The sequence below is a fragment of the Sciurus vulgaris genome, assembly GCF_902686455.1.
Source record: "Sciurus vulgaris genome assembly, chromosome: 12".
In the NCBI taxonomy this organism is placed as follows: Eukaryota; Metazoa; Chordata; class Mammalia; order Rodentia; family Sciuridae; genus Sciurus; species Sciurus vulgaris.
The window spans coordinates 60,635,423-60,650,716 of NC_136473.1; the positions used below are offsets into that span (position 1 = coordinate 60,635,423).

The 15,294-nt window shown below is 34.2% G+C and overlaps 1 protein-coding gene across 3 annotated transcripts in view; it reads left to right on the forward strand.

The window, feature by feature from the left end:
- The window catches only part of WDR26 (WD repeat domain 26), a 45,377-nt gene that overhangs the window by 18,876 nt on the left and 11,207 nt on the right, over positions 1–15,294 (forward strand). For all 3 annotated transcript variants that reach the window (XM_079106684.1, XM_079106685.1, XM_079106683.1), the window contains exons 7-12: positions 1,450–1,588; positions 7,241–7,381; positions 10,783–10,902; positions 13,732–13,877; positions 14,177–14,255; positions 14,520–14,649. In XM_079106684.1, coding sequence (XP_078962810.1) covers positions 1,450–1,588; positions 7,241–7,381; positions 10,783–10,902; positions 13,732–13,877; positions 14,177–14,255; positions 14,520–14,649 — 755 coding nt within the window. The remainder of the gene's footprint in view (positions 1–1,449; positions 1,589–7,240; positions 7,382–10,782; positions 10,903–13,731; positions 13,878–14,176; positions 14,256–14,519; positions 14,650–15,294) is intronic.

The window sequence follows — 15,294 nt, forward strand, 5'->3', positions numbered from 1 at the left end:
TTCAGATTTGGGGATATTTACATATATATAATGAGTCATCTTGGGGATGAGACCCAATATTAAACATGAATTCATGTATGTTTCATATACACCATATACATCTATCCTGAAGGTAATTTTGTACAATATTGAGGTCAGGGATGAAATTTTCCACTTGTGTTGTCATGTCAGTGCTCAAAAAGTTTCAGATTTTGGAGCATTTCAGGTTTACGGATTAGGGATGCTTAGCCTATATAGAATGTCACGCTGTCCAAACAGTAGCCACTAATTGTATCTAAATACAAATGTGTAAAATAATTCAAATTAAGTCCTTCAGGGTTACTACTCATATTTCAATTTGTTCAATACCTACATATAGCTATACTGGGAAGCACAAGTATATAGCGTTTTTGCTGTTACAGAAAGTTCTATTGGACAGTGCTAATGGGCAGATTGAAAAAGGATGAAATGATTTTTTAAACTAAGTACTTAATGGGAGTAGTCATTCTTATGGTAAAACTTTTCCTCTTTAACTTGTTAGACTTAATCATAAACCAGAGAATTCTTTGCTTTTACCATATAATAATAGCTGACATTTATGAAGTACCAGCTAAGTATCATACTCAATCTACATGTTTTATATTCATCATCTCATCCTTTTATATCATATTTATATGAGGCATTCTGTAAGGCAGGTACCATTCTTTATTTTATTGGAAAATCGGGTTGAGAGATTAAATAAAAATCACAGAATCATAGCTAGTAGTAAGTGGCTGAGGTAGTTTTGAGCATATATCTGTCAGACTCTCCTTCCCCCATTCTTAAGGTTTTAAACTATAGCAACCCCTGCATATATTGTCCTTCTATGCCCCTCCAAAAATAATACAGTAATCTCATTTGAGTATCCAATGTATTCCAGGAATTTTAGGTGTTTTTTTCTAATCCTTACAAGAATCCTAAGAACCTTGTCAGATGAATATTAATCTCCTTTTACAAATGAGGGAACTGAGGCTCAGAGGAAGGAGTTACATGACTTGCTAAAGACATTAAAGCTGTGACTGAGAAGCGGGGACCCAAAATCTTTGTAATGCCTGTACTCTTTTCATGATACCAAGTTGCTTTTCTAATTAAGTAACTGGATTTTATATAGTTGAAGATGTTATGTTATTTCTTATTCTTTCTGGAACACCAGCTAATGCCATTCAAGTTATGTACAGAGATAAACATGATCCCTTATTATTGCTTTTATGAACTGACTTAATCAGACCAAATAATTATCAGAAGAGGGGAAAAGAACTAAATTTTAAGTTGAAGTAGATTTAGATTACTGACTCCAACTAAGGTTTCCTTGCCAATGTAAACTTGATTCTTAAGATATACAAATGCATTCGTATTTTATTTTTGAAGTTTATGATGTGATCTCCAAAAATGTTTTGAAATAATAATTATGTGTGGACTTCTTTGTTTTAGGAGGCAGTTCCCCTGTTATACTCAGCAGATACTTACAGAGCATTGTAATGAAGTGTGGTTCTGTAAATTCTCTAATGATGGCACTAAACTAGCAACAGGATCAAAAGATACAACAGTTATCATATGGCAAGTTGATCCGGTATGTATTCCAATATGAATGGTTAGATTACAAAAGGAGGTAATTTTGAATCTTAACTCCTTATTTTATTTTAAAGTATACAGGTATAGATAATATTCTTTTCCAAGTACATTTTTATCATATTTATTATTTCTTACCTCTTCCTGTGTTGTTTAGATAATGTGTAAATTAATAGTCTTTAAATTATTAAGCATTGCTTACTAGTGATAGGCTAAGTCTGTGTATGCATTATTTAATTTAATTCCCTGAATAACTCTGTGAGGTGCCAATATCTCCTGTTTTCAGATGAGGAAACTGAGAAGAATATCTCTGCTAATTTGTGTTTAGTAGTACTTTTTATACATTGATACAGTGTCCATTCTGTCATAAGTTAGAAAACACTTAAGTACTACTGCTTTGCCTTTTAAAACCCTTCATTATCTTGCAGAATTCATAGATTTTTTTTTTTTAGCATATATTTTTTTATACCTTTATTTTATTTTTATGTGGTGCTGAGGATGAACCCAGTGCCTCACCTGTGCTTGGCAACACTCTAACACTGAGCCACAGCCCCACCCCCAAATTAATGAATCTTCTTGTGTAAACCTTTAACCCCTTTTCCCAGTGGTATATATGAAAATATTGCATACTAAATTTAAAATTCTGAATTCTAAGATTACATCTGTAACCAAGCCAAGTTGTGCACACCTGTACTCCCAGCAAATGGAGAGACTGAAGTAAAAGGATCAGAGGTTCAAGGCCAGCCTTGGTAACTTAGCCAGGTCTCAAAATAAAAAGGGCTGGGGGATAAACTCTGTGGTAAAGCACCATCAGATTCAAACCCCAGTACTGCAAAAATAAATAAATATCAGATTTATCTTTGTTTATAACAAGGTGACATACAGATTTGTACAAATATATTTTAATTTTTTTAAGATGTTGACAGACCGTTATTTTATTCATTAATTTATATGTGGTGCTGAGAATTGAACCCAGTGCCTCACACATGCTAGGCAAGCACTCTACCACTGAGCCACAACCCCAATGCAAGTATTTTCATTTCTTTCATTCAGCCGAACATTTATCAGAGAAATACATGACTCCAAATAGGTTGAAGAGCTATACTTGATTTAGGAATCATTCATCTAAAATCGTGAAGCAAATAAAGTTTAGAATTAAAATATGATATCAGCCCAGGATTAGGTTTTGGGCTTACTACCATGTTGAAAAACTAGATAACAGAATCCATAAAGTAAATAATTTTAAAAAGAATCAAATTTGAGAGCATATGGCAATTCTTATACCTACAGTATGCAATGAATAATGAGAGGTAAGGTGCATTCTTTGTTGTGAAGCAGGAGTTTTTGGGGGTGTTTTGTTGTTGTTACCGTATACCCCTTTGGCAGTTCAGGAAGCATGTGGATCCTCATTTCGTAGGAAACCCAATTATTCTGAAAGATAATTATCAACATAGTACAGAAAGAAGCAATATATGTTAGTGCTTTACTAACATATTAAATAGTAAATTCTAGCAGCCGATCTGATAGCTACCAGAATATTTAATTAGCAATGGGCATAAATAATATTGTAAATTATCTGTAACTTCATTATATGAAAGTATTTGAGTTTTGTAATAGTAAGAATCACATATATAACCTGATTTACTATATTACCTAATACTACCTCTGCTACCTAATATAGTATATTAATATACTAACACTGTTTTGTTAATTGCCTGCATTAAGATTGAAGAAAGGGCTAGGGATATAGCTCAGTTGGTAGAGTGCTTGCCTTGCAAGCACAATGCTCTGGGTTCAATCCCCGGCACCAAAAAGAAAAAAAAAATTGAAGAAAATGGTGAATTTCAGGGTGTTAAATGAAAATAAAGATGTGTCTTTTTCCCAGTTAAGTGTTTAAAAATGAGAGTCTATCCCTAGACCTCCTCATAGATCCCAGCGTAAGAACCCCACTAAAAGGGATATGCCCTTTAGAAAGGGAAATAAAATGCTGTGAAGTAAATAAGCATCATGCTACATACATATGAAGTATTATGAAAGACAAAAGGAGCTTCATAGGTGGGAGTACCTCATTACGGCTTTACTGTGTATCACAAAGGTAGAGAAAGGAAGAAAGCATTCTAGGCAGAGGGAACATATCTTATTCTCTACCCTTCCAAAAAATAAGGGAATAGAATTAGTAATGTCAAAAAGTAGGAAATAAGACTGAAAAGTAGGATCAAATCATGACCTTTGAATTCTGTTCTAAGGGATTCTGTTTTCATTTAGTTGTTTACAAGGTATCTGAAAAGGAAGGCAACAATATCAAAAGTGTACTTTTTAAAGTTTTTTTTCCTAGTGGCTTTATATGAAAGTCCCCCTTCATTTAGCATCATTAAGTAAGTGCCTGCTGTACTTCTGCTGTAGACAGACAGAACATATAATAAACCATAATTGTTTAATAGTAGGTGCTCATTGAAGAAATTTTATTGGAACTGGACAGCTGAGGGATATAAGAAAACTAAATCTTAATTTAGTGCACGGGTAAGGAACTATTTAAGCAAAACTATTTAGGAGTGACCCTTGGGTGAAAGAAAATATGGCTTACCATTTGGACAGCTTGGGCAAAGAGTTTTGGTTAGACCAAGATTAATGAAGCAAGTAGCAGCAGCCAGATCACAAAGATTTTTTTTTTTCATTTTCTGAGAAGTTTAGATTGTTGTTGTTTTTGCTTTTTTGTGTTACTAAGGATTGAACCCAGAGACACTCTAGTACATCCCCAATCCTTTTTGTTTTCTTTTTGAGATAGAATCTCACTAAGTTGCTGAGGATCTCACTCAGTTGCCCAAGCTGTCCTTAAACTTGTAATACTCCTGCCTTAGTCTGCTGAATAGCTGGGGTTACAGCTATGGGCCACCATGCCTGGCTGGGGTTTGATTTTTTTAATGGATAGGAAAAAAAGAAAGAACCTTAGGATTTAATCTGATATTATTCCAGTGCCTAGTTTTCTTTAACAGTTTTTCTTATCCTTGTTCAAAAAATGAATTTTTCCCATTCCCCATAAAATTCAAGCAAAGTCGTGTGACCTCCGTGTGACTAAGTTAGTATAAAGATACTATACTTGTGAAGATATATTCTTGTTTTCAGCTTCATCTTTTATAGAATTTTTTTTCCTTAAGGTGTATGAAAAACATAATTTTGTTAAATATTTCTAAAGAAGTTAGTTTTAGGAACTAATTTTTATATTGATCTAAACCACTACTGTGACTCCCAAAGTTTGTTCCTGTTTAGCTAGTCAAAAATAGTAAATGATGCATACCACTTTGACCTATTATTGTTCATCTAGTAGAAATACCTCATGCTCATTGCCTCCTTCCCTAAGAATCAGAAGTGGTTGCATTAACTATTTAATTCTGTCAAAATAATGGATATTTGGACTAGACAATTACGTAAATGATAAGCTTAGGGCCCACTTCTCACAACCCACTTCTCAGTGACAATGAAGCAGGAGGACCACCTAATTTTATCAGACTGTTCCAGACCCACTTCTAACCGCTTATATTGGAATACCACTACCACGACCACACATTCTGTCTGCCAGGCTCAAAAATAAGCTTAATAAGTCTTTACCCTGAAGTCTAAAACTTAACTCATTATTTCTTCCCACTTCTAGCCAAATTCTTTCTTTCTTGACAACATTCATTCACATCCCCTAAACTAGACATCCGGAGGTTGTCATTGAACTTTCTTATTACATTCTGTCATGCCATTTTATCTCCAAAGTATCTTTTCATCTGACTTCTTGGAGTCCTGATCATCTTAGTTGAAAGCCTCATTATGGAGGAACTGTTACTATTGTGTTCACTCTTTACAGGTTTCTTTATCCTGTCTCTTCATTCCATATTGTAGTCCCAGTCCTTTCTTAAAACCTAATATCTTATTATGTATTCTCTAACTTGACCTTTTTGTTTTGTTTGGTTTTGAGTACAGGGGCACTCAACCACTAAGCCACAGTCCTCAGCCCTATTTTGTATTTTATTTAGAGACAGTGTCTCATTGAGTTTCTTAGCACCTCACTTTTGCTGAGGCTGGCTTTGAACTCAAAATCCTCCTGCCTCAGCCTCCTGAGCTACTGGGATTACAGGCATGTGCCCCCACGCCCAGTTCTAACTTACATTTTTAAGAGACTCTTCACCCACTGGATAAGATTAACCCTTTATGACGATACATAACAAGGGGGTATGGCAGAGCAGGGAGAGAAGATTGAGGGAACTTTGGATGGTATAGAGGAAAATGGGGCGGGAGTGGGTAGGGGAAGGAAAGATAGTAGAATGAAACAGTATTACTCTATATATATGTATGATTACATGACTGGTGTGAATCTACATTGTATACAACCATAGAAATGAAAAATTGTACCCCATTTGTGTACAATGAATCAAAATGCAGTTTGTAAATTTTTTTTTTAAATTAAAAAAAAAATTGAACCCCTTTTCCTTAAATAAATATAACAACTCTTCCAGCCTTATGATTTGTCACTTTCACATTTGTACTTTACCATTTAGTCTACAGAGCTTTAGAGTATGGGCCTTAAAAGTTGAACAGCCCAGATTCAAATTCTTATTGTACTCTGTAAACCGGCAAGTTTCCTACCTTTCTAAAGCTTCATTTCCTTTGCTCTGTTATGAGGGAAGGGCAAGACTCATCTCCTAGACTGGTGAGGATTAGAAGAAATATTGTTTTGGGGTGGTTGTTAATATTGATTAGCACTAAATAAATGGTAGCTTACTGATGGGAATGAAATATGGTATAGTCACTTGGAAAATTGTTAGCAGTTCCTCAAAACGTTAAGCATAGAGTTATCATATAACCCAGGAATTTCACTGCTCTTTATATAACCAGATGAAAGAAAAACATATCCACACAAAAACTGCATACATCTTCTTAGCCACATTTTTCTTAGTAGTCAAAAAGTAGAAACAATATTCATCAACTGTTGAATGATTAAACAAAATAAGTATATCTGTAAAATGGAATGTTATTCAGCAATAAAAATGATAGTACATTCTACAGCATGAATAAACCCTGAAAATGAAATAAGCCAATTACAAGACACTGGATTACGTATAATTTTATTTATATGAAATGTCTAGAATAAACAAATATGTAGAAATAGGATATAATGGTTTCCAGAAATCTGTAGGAAAGGAAATGAGTGACTGCTAATGATTACGGGACTTCTTTTGGGGATGATAGATGTATTGTAAAATTGGTAATGATAATTGTGCAACTCCTTGAATATATTAAGGCCAGTAAGTTGTACACATTTTAAAGATTAATTTGTGCTTAATTATATCTCAGTGAAGCTGTTAAAAAAAGTAAAGCATTAGCCCTTGTTCTACCTGTTTGTTTTCAGTTCCGTTGGGCAAATTCTCTGTCATCTTTATATTTCCATCTAGCACACAGTGTCTTCTATACAGTGGATAGTTAATAGATGTGGAAATGTGAACAAATCTTTAGGAAGCAAGCTATTTGATGGGGGAGGTATTGATATGAAAAGTTCCTCAAATTAAATAATAATATCAAGGCACATCTTTATAGCTATTTAAGTTCTTACACTAGAAAGCAATGACTTTTAGGGGTGGGAGTTAACTGAGTTGTTTATCTTTCATTCTAGGATACTCACCTGCTAAAACTGCTTAAAACATTAGAAGGACATGCTTATGGTGTTTCTTATATCGCTTGGAGTCCAGATGACAACTATCTTGTTGCCTGTGGCCCAGATGACTGCTCCGAGCTTTGGCTTTGGAATGTACAAGTGAGCGAGCTCCATCCTTTATTTATTTAAGTACAGCATACTCCTCATAAACATATTCTTTAAAACTATTCTTGATTTATAGAACAGAGCCACTCAACCGAAATTACTATAATGTATCTCTTAACAAAGGATAGTTTCAAGTGAAACTCAGGTGTCTGATTTATAAATTTAAATATTATGCCAAATAGTAGTGTTTTTGGAAGAGTAAATCAGTAAGCATTTTCAGAACATTTTCCTTTTTGTCCTGTGGAACATTACTTACTGTGGTGCCTCAGAAAAGATTTTATAGTTGTTTCATATTTTCACAGTTGTACATAAAACTTAACTTTCAAATGTAAAATAGCAGCATTAAATAAAATTTTTCATTTTAATGACAGTAAACCTTATCTCCTTACCTACATTTAATATTCTGAGTGTCTTAGCAAAACTGAATGATATTCTCAGTATTTTTTTTTAATATTTTTAGTTGTAGATAGAAACAATACCTTTATTTTTATTTATTTGTTTTTATGTGGTGCTCAGGATTGAATCCAGTGCCTCACACGTGCCAGGCAAGTGCTGTACCACTGAGCTACAATACCAGCCCAATACTTATTTTTATTAAGGGCTTTATTATTGTTTCTAAATGATAATCTTGAATTTTATCAAGGATCCCATTTTAGAAAAACTCAACATTAGATTTGCTCCATTACTTAGGTGTTTTAGAATACCCACAATAACGGTTTTAAATTTTTTTTAAACTTTTTTATATAAGCTGACTGGTGAGGTGATTTTTTTTGTTTGTTTTACACCTCAGGAAAGGAATGGTCCAAAATATGGTTTGAGCATAAAAGTATGACCTGGCTGGGCCTGGTGGCACTTTCCTGTAATCCCAGCAACTCAGGAGGCTGAGGCAGGAAGATCCCAAGTTCCAGCCCAACTTCAGCAGCTTAGGCTCTAAGTAACTTAGCAAAATTCTGTCAAATAAAAAACAAAATGTAAGGAGGTGTAACTCTGTGGTAAAACATCCATGGTTTCAATCCCCAGTACCAGAAAAAAAGAATAACTTGGTGGGACAGGATTTTGAATCCAGGAAATTTTAATAAGGAGTGTGAAGATAAAACCACACAGATAAATAACAAAGATGGTATAAAGAAGAGAATGAATCCTAAGGTGCATCTGCAGATGAAATGACATAATTCTAATTCTGTTGTTCTAATAGTAAGATTTCTTTATGCTCGGTCATTTCCTTGTTTGAACCCCAGCTTTTCTTTTTTTTTTTTTTTTTACAGTGCTGGGGATTGAACAGGTCAATCTGAGCTATATCCCCAGCCCCCCAACTTTTTTATTAAGAGAATTCTCAAATGTTAAAAGTTGAAAAACTAATACAATGATGACCCCTATGCCCTCCATCATAGATTTGATAGTTGTAACATTTTTCTTTTACATGTACATGTATGCATAAATACATTCAAGTATGTCCATATACAAAACATTTGGAAATACAGACTTATTTTACCCCTAAATATTGTTGTGAAGTATGTAGCTCCTAAAAAATAACATTATCCTCCATAACTAAACACTATCATATCTAACATTATATAATTCTCTAATATTCATTTTATAATCAAAATCTCCAGTTATTCCCCTAAATGTCTATCATATTTTTAGCAAGCTAGCAATTAATCAGTGATCTGTGATTGGGTTTGGGGAATTTGGCAAAGCATGGAATAAAATGGATGGTTTTCTCAGTAAAACAGCTATAATTAACTCTGATCTAACAAAAATTCTTTTCCCATTAAAGTTTATTTTTTTTCCTCTTCAAAGGGAGGAAGTATGTAGCTTTTTTTTTTCCTTCTTCTTTTTTTCTTTTTTTGGTACCAGGGATTGAACACTGAGCCACATCCCCAGCCCTTTTTGTATTTTATTTAGAGACAGGGTCTCACTAAGTTGCTTAGGGTCTCGCCAAGTTACTGAGGCTGGCTGTGAACTCCTGATCTTCCTGCCTCAGTCTCTGGGACTACAGGCATGTACTACCACACACAGTACAGTATGTAACTTTAATTCTATAATAGGGGTATCATTTATAGCAACTATATAATCTTCCTTTGAGTCAGTTTTGAATTCTGGACAAGCCATGTTCTAGCATAATTGTTTTACTGTGTACTACTTTTTACTTTTGTTCTAAAAGGAGGTGGTCTTTTAATCTGTTTCCAGATTATTCTTTTATGTTTTTAGGTAGATTTCTAATAATCTGATAACCTTATAATACTTAACTGTTTTGAACTTAATTGAATAAAAAACCATTTCTGCCCTCAGAACTTGGTGTGTTAAAGTATTTATGAATAGAAAATGCCAGGGATTTATCTGTTGCATGCATATTTGTGTTTCTAAACTTTTAACTGTTTATATCAATTAACCGAAAAAGTTAAATAAGTGAGAACAGCTGAACAGTTGGGGGAAAGGATTTAAGATTGCTGAACTTTTTTTTTCCCGCTTAGTGTAAGGAAGACATCTGGTTTTCTGTTTTGTGCCCTCTGCCTTTATTAGCTGGCCACAGTGCCTAATCTTACCCTTTGTTTTCACTCTTTTATTTTTACTTTTGATTGCCCATTTCTCACAGGAAATTTATGCCCATGTACTTTTATTATACCAAGGGCAGCTATTATCTCTCAGATCCTGTTTCTAATCCCTGAACAAAATGGAACCAAGACTAGATTAAATGGTATGTGAATACCTTCTAAGTTGAATAATTTAGAAAATGTAACAGGAGAATATCTGAGAATTATAACCACTAAATATGCTTGCTTAGTTTGAAACAAATGTAGTGTGGCTATCCTTAAAAGTATAGAGATTCCTCTTTATTTCTGCCACTTTCATTGGAATAAGGTTACATTATCAGAAAAATAATTTTAATTTCTTCCTGTTTCCTTACTATATTGTAAGCATTTGATGCTGATATATAGCATAATTTAGACTACCCTTGGCCTAGATTAAGGGCATAGTTTTACTACCCACTAATCATGTTCCTAAGGAATTGCTAATTGCATTAACTACAGTTTGAGAATAAAATTTATAAAGAATTTTGAATGGAGAAGAATGGAAGCTCAGAAGGATTAGATATGTAGCTTTGGGCTTTTCATTATTTCAGTTGGGAAGAAAAATACACGTTTTAGCTTATATATGAATGTAATTGATTTAAGTTGAGAAATTAATTTATCTCATCATATCTACTCAAGTCCTTGATTGGTCTTCTGAGCGCTATGGTCTTTTGTGGTAAGGCCAGTTAATTCATTTCTCTGATTAGGAATTCTTCCTTTTTTTTTTTTTTTTTTTTTTTTAAACATTATTTCTCTTTTCTTTACATATTCTGTTTAGAGAGATATTTTGAAGGTCTTATCCATAGTTTTATTTCCTTGTAGACGGGAGAACTAAGGACAAAAATGAGCCAGTCTCATGAAGATAGTTTAACAAGTGTGGCTTGGAATCCAGATGGAAAACGCTTTGTGACTGGAGGTCAGCGTGGGCAGTTCTATCAGTGTGTGAGTATTCAGTGCCCCCTTCCCAGTGTCTGCTTATTTAAAAGCAAATTTAGGTTTCTTTAAATAAATACTTGACTAATTTTCTTTTATAAAATATACTATATGAAGACCTACTTTGCCATCCTCCTAAATAAGCACTGTCCAATAGAATTTACTGTTATTCGGGTCAGGGTTGTGGCTCAGTGGTAGAGTGCTTGCCTAGAACTTGTGAGGCACTGGGTTCAATCCTCAGCACTACAAAAATAAAAGAAGGGTATTGTGTCCACCTACAACTAAAAAATATGTATTTAAAAAAATAATTTACTGTTATTGTTCTTCCATTCTTTTTTGTTGTTGAGTTTTGTTTATTCAGGACTGGGGAATGAACCCAGGGGTGCTTTACCACTGAGCTACATTCCCAGCCCTTTTCATTTTTCATTTTGAGACAGAGTCTCACTAAGTTGCTGAGAGTGACCTCAATCTTGCAATCCTCCTGCTTCAACTTCCTCAGTATTTGGGATTTCAGGCATGCGTTACCATGCCAACTTTATACAAAGTGTAGACCTTAATTTTTAAGACCAAAATTTTTAAAAAGTTTTGCTAAACATTTTTGTTCTTATAGCAAGTTTCTAATTTTTAGGAATAAAAGATGTAGGATTTAATTTCTTTTGAGCTTTTCAGCCCTTTGATATTTTGTAACAAAAATTTGCTGAATTTTGTGAGGAGACTACTATGTTAGTCAGTTTTCCATTGCTGGGACAAAATACCTGAAAAGAAAAACCTTAGAGGAGGAAAGAATTACTTGGCTCTTGGTTTCAGAGGTTTTATTCTATAATAGGCTGGCTCTGTGCTTTGGGGCTAAAGCAAGGCAGAACATTATGGTGGAGAAGTGCTTGGCAGAGGAAAGCTTCTCATTTCTTGGCAGTCAGGAAGCAGAGAGAGATGGAGTAACAGGAGCCAGGGACATGATGTCTCCTTGGGCATGCCTCTAAGACCCCTCTTCCTTCAACTAGGTTCCACCCACTACAGTTTCCACCATCTCCTGGTAAACTAGCTATGAATTCCTATAAATTGGATTAATTCATTGAAAAGTCATAGCCCTCATGATCCAATCACTTCCAAAATCCCTACCTCTAAATACTGTTGCTTTTAGGTTCAAGCCTTCAGCACATAAGCCTTTTAACATTACAAATCCAAACCATAACAATCTTAAACATTTGAAGAGTAAAAACGGTGATAAGTACCAGATAAGAGTAGAAGTGGTGATAGGTACCAGAGAACTTGTATTTGAGGTATCTTCTGATGAATAGCCGCCCTGTTTATCTTGAATTATTGTAATGATGAAAATAAGTAACACATTAAAAGTTCTGTGACACAGTAGACTGTGATAGAATTGCAGTGCTTTTACTGTTTTGTATAAATTGTTTCATATCATTGCCTTTCATGATTCCAATAGGTATTTCAGATTTATTTTTAAGACTCAAACAAGATAATAAATCACATAATGTACCTAAAGATCTATTATTATAGATATTTTTTATGTAGCCATGACAAGTTATTAAGGTGGCTTGATAGCTCAGTGGTAGAACACTTGCCATGTGTGTGGGAGGCCCTGGGTTCAATCCCCAGCAACACACACACACACACACAAATGGCTTGAAACTAATAGGATTTAGTATTATTTTACCTACATATGGCTGTAAGTCATTAGTTCTTAGTTCTCTAGGCACAAGATAACCATGTAAGCTTCTGCTGACTTTGCTACCCCATATAGTGTTGAAATCTTCAGGATGTAGGACTTCATAGTTCTCTAATCTGAAAAATGGGAATGATAATTCTTAGAGCTTTGACTAGTCAGTGAGATAATGTCTATAAGAGCTTTGACCTATAAAACTCATTATAAATTGGTAAAGTTTTGGAAAATGTCATGAAAACAGGGAAGTGAAAGTGCCAAATTATATTGTTACATCATGTGCTTGTACAGATATGTAACAACAAATTCCATGAGTATATGCAACTATAATGCACCAATTTAAATAAGTGGGGAAATGTCATAAAAGATTCCTTAGTTCTGTATAAAGCTATAAAATGTTTTAGTAATCTTTTTCCTTATTGCATCTTCTGGATATTATAAAACAAATCTCAATATAGTCATCACTCCGTATCTTGTAGGGAGCTGGTTCACGGAACCCCTACAGATACTAAACTCATTGGTTGCTCAGGCCCCTTATATAAAATGACCTGATATTTGCATTATAACCTACACAGGACTCCCATATACTTGAAGTCTTCTTTAGATTACTTGTAATACCTAATGCAACATAAATACTACCTAAATACTTGTACTATATTGTTTAGGACTAATGATAAGGAAAAAAGTCTGTACATCTTTAGTACAGGCACAGTCTAGGGTTTGTTGGATTGGTTGTTTTCTTCAAATATTTTTAAAACTTGGGGTATAGAACCCATGGATAAGGAGGGCTCTGACCATAAAGTGAGTTTTAAAGGAATGTTTGAATTGTTTTCTAATAAAAGTAAGATTTTTTTTTCCTAAGATTTTTACATGGGACTTAGAGATTGTTACTTCACTTATTTTAATTGTATTTATTTATGCATGGCAGGTAATTGAAGGGAAGATAGGTTTTCCATTCTCTTTTAGATATTACTATGTTGAAATTTGACTTATATTCCAATTCTCATGGTTGAAACACAGAACAATTAGATTGAAGTCAACCTCTGGGGGGAAAAATCAAACCTATTTCAAAGAGATACTGTCAAGAGATTCTTTCGGTTCTTTGCTTTCTGAGTGCTGTTCAGTCGTGGAATTAATAATGGTTTTCTTTTGCCCAGGATTTAGATGGTAATCTCCTTGACTCTTGGGAAGGGGTGCGAGTGCAATGCCTTTGGTGCTTGAGTGACGGGAAGACTGTTCTGGCATCAGATACACACCAGCGAATTCGGGGTTATAACTTTGAGGACCTTACAGATAGGAACATGTAACTATTTTTTTTTTCTATTAAGCAACAATTATCTGATATATTAAAATGTGTATGTGGTAGGGCCTTCTCAAAAGAACAATTTTTTTATTTGTTTCTTTGTTTGGATTTTCCTTTCATTGATAATTTGGATTGATGGTCTGGTGGTACTTAATCATTAACTCAAATTCTTAATTGAAGTATAGTATATAAGAGTGGTTGCAGATAAAATTATCATATTTAGGCTAGAACATTTTATATTCTGATAATCCGAATGTCTTATCTTAATTTGTTGCTTCCAATTTATTTTCTGATTACAGAGTACAAGAAGATCATCCTATTATGTCTTTTACTATTTCAAAAAATGGCCGATTAGCTTTGTTAAATGTAGCAACTCAGGTATGTTTATTAAAACTTTCAGGAAAAAATTTAGCTCAGTACAAATTTTAATTGATTTTTTTATGTGAATGTTAACATATTTTACGTATGCTTAAATTTGAGTACATGTGTTTGATCCTTAAATGAGTAAAATCAACCATAAACTTACCAGAATGCTGGCATTCTGCATAAATAGAAAATGAAAACGTTCCTCATGCAAAGTTCATTTTAAAAATTCCTTGTAATTGAGATAGAATAAATACCTGTATTCTCTTCTACCTGCAGGGAGTTCATTTATGGGACTTGCAAGACAGAGTTTTAGTAAGAAAGTATCAAGGTGTTACACAAGGGTTTTATACAATTCATTCATGTTTTGGAGGCCATAATGAAGACTTCATCGCTAGTGGCAGTGAAGGTAAATTGTTTGTGTCACTGTCAGTTTGCATATATTGATGACTTTGAAGTTCTGTTAATTCTTTCTGAATTTATGAAGGTAGTCCTATCTCCCAAGCAAATTTAAGATATTAAATTAAAAATTTTATGAACTATTTATTTAATACACTATTAATTTTCTTCCCTCCCTCCACCCCCATTCTGGGCATCAAACAGCTCTTCCACATGGTAGGCAAGTGTTCTGCCACTACATCCCCAGCCCTTTTTTTTTTTTTTTTTTTTTTGAGACAGGTTCTCACTAAGTTGCTGAGGCTGGCCTTGAACTTGTTATCCTCCTGCCTCAGCCTCCCAAGTCACTGGGATTACAGGCATGCGCCACTGCACCTGGCCCCAGCCCTTTTTATTTTTTTTTATTTTGAGATAACAGTCCCACTAAGTTGCCACGATGGACCTTGAACTTGTGATTCTCCTGCCTCCCGAGTTGCTGGGTTTACAGGTGTGCATCTGGCTCCAAGCCTTCGTTATTGTCACAAATTAGTAGTACCTATTCTGGCCATGAAGAAATTTTGGTGCATACATGAATCAAATCAAGATCTAGTTAAATCATTATATTTTCAAATGTTGGCTTGTTTTCATGAGACTGATAGTTTTCAAAGATTGATAATAT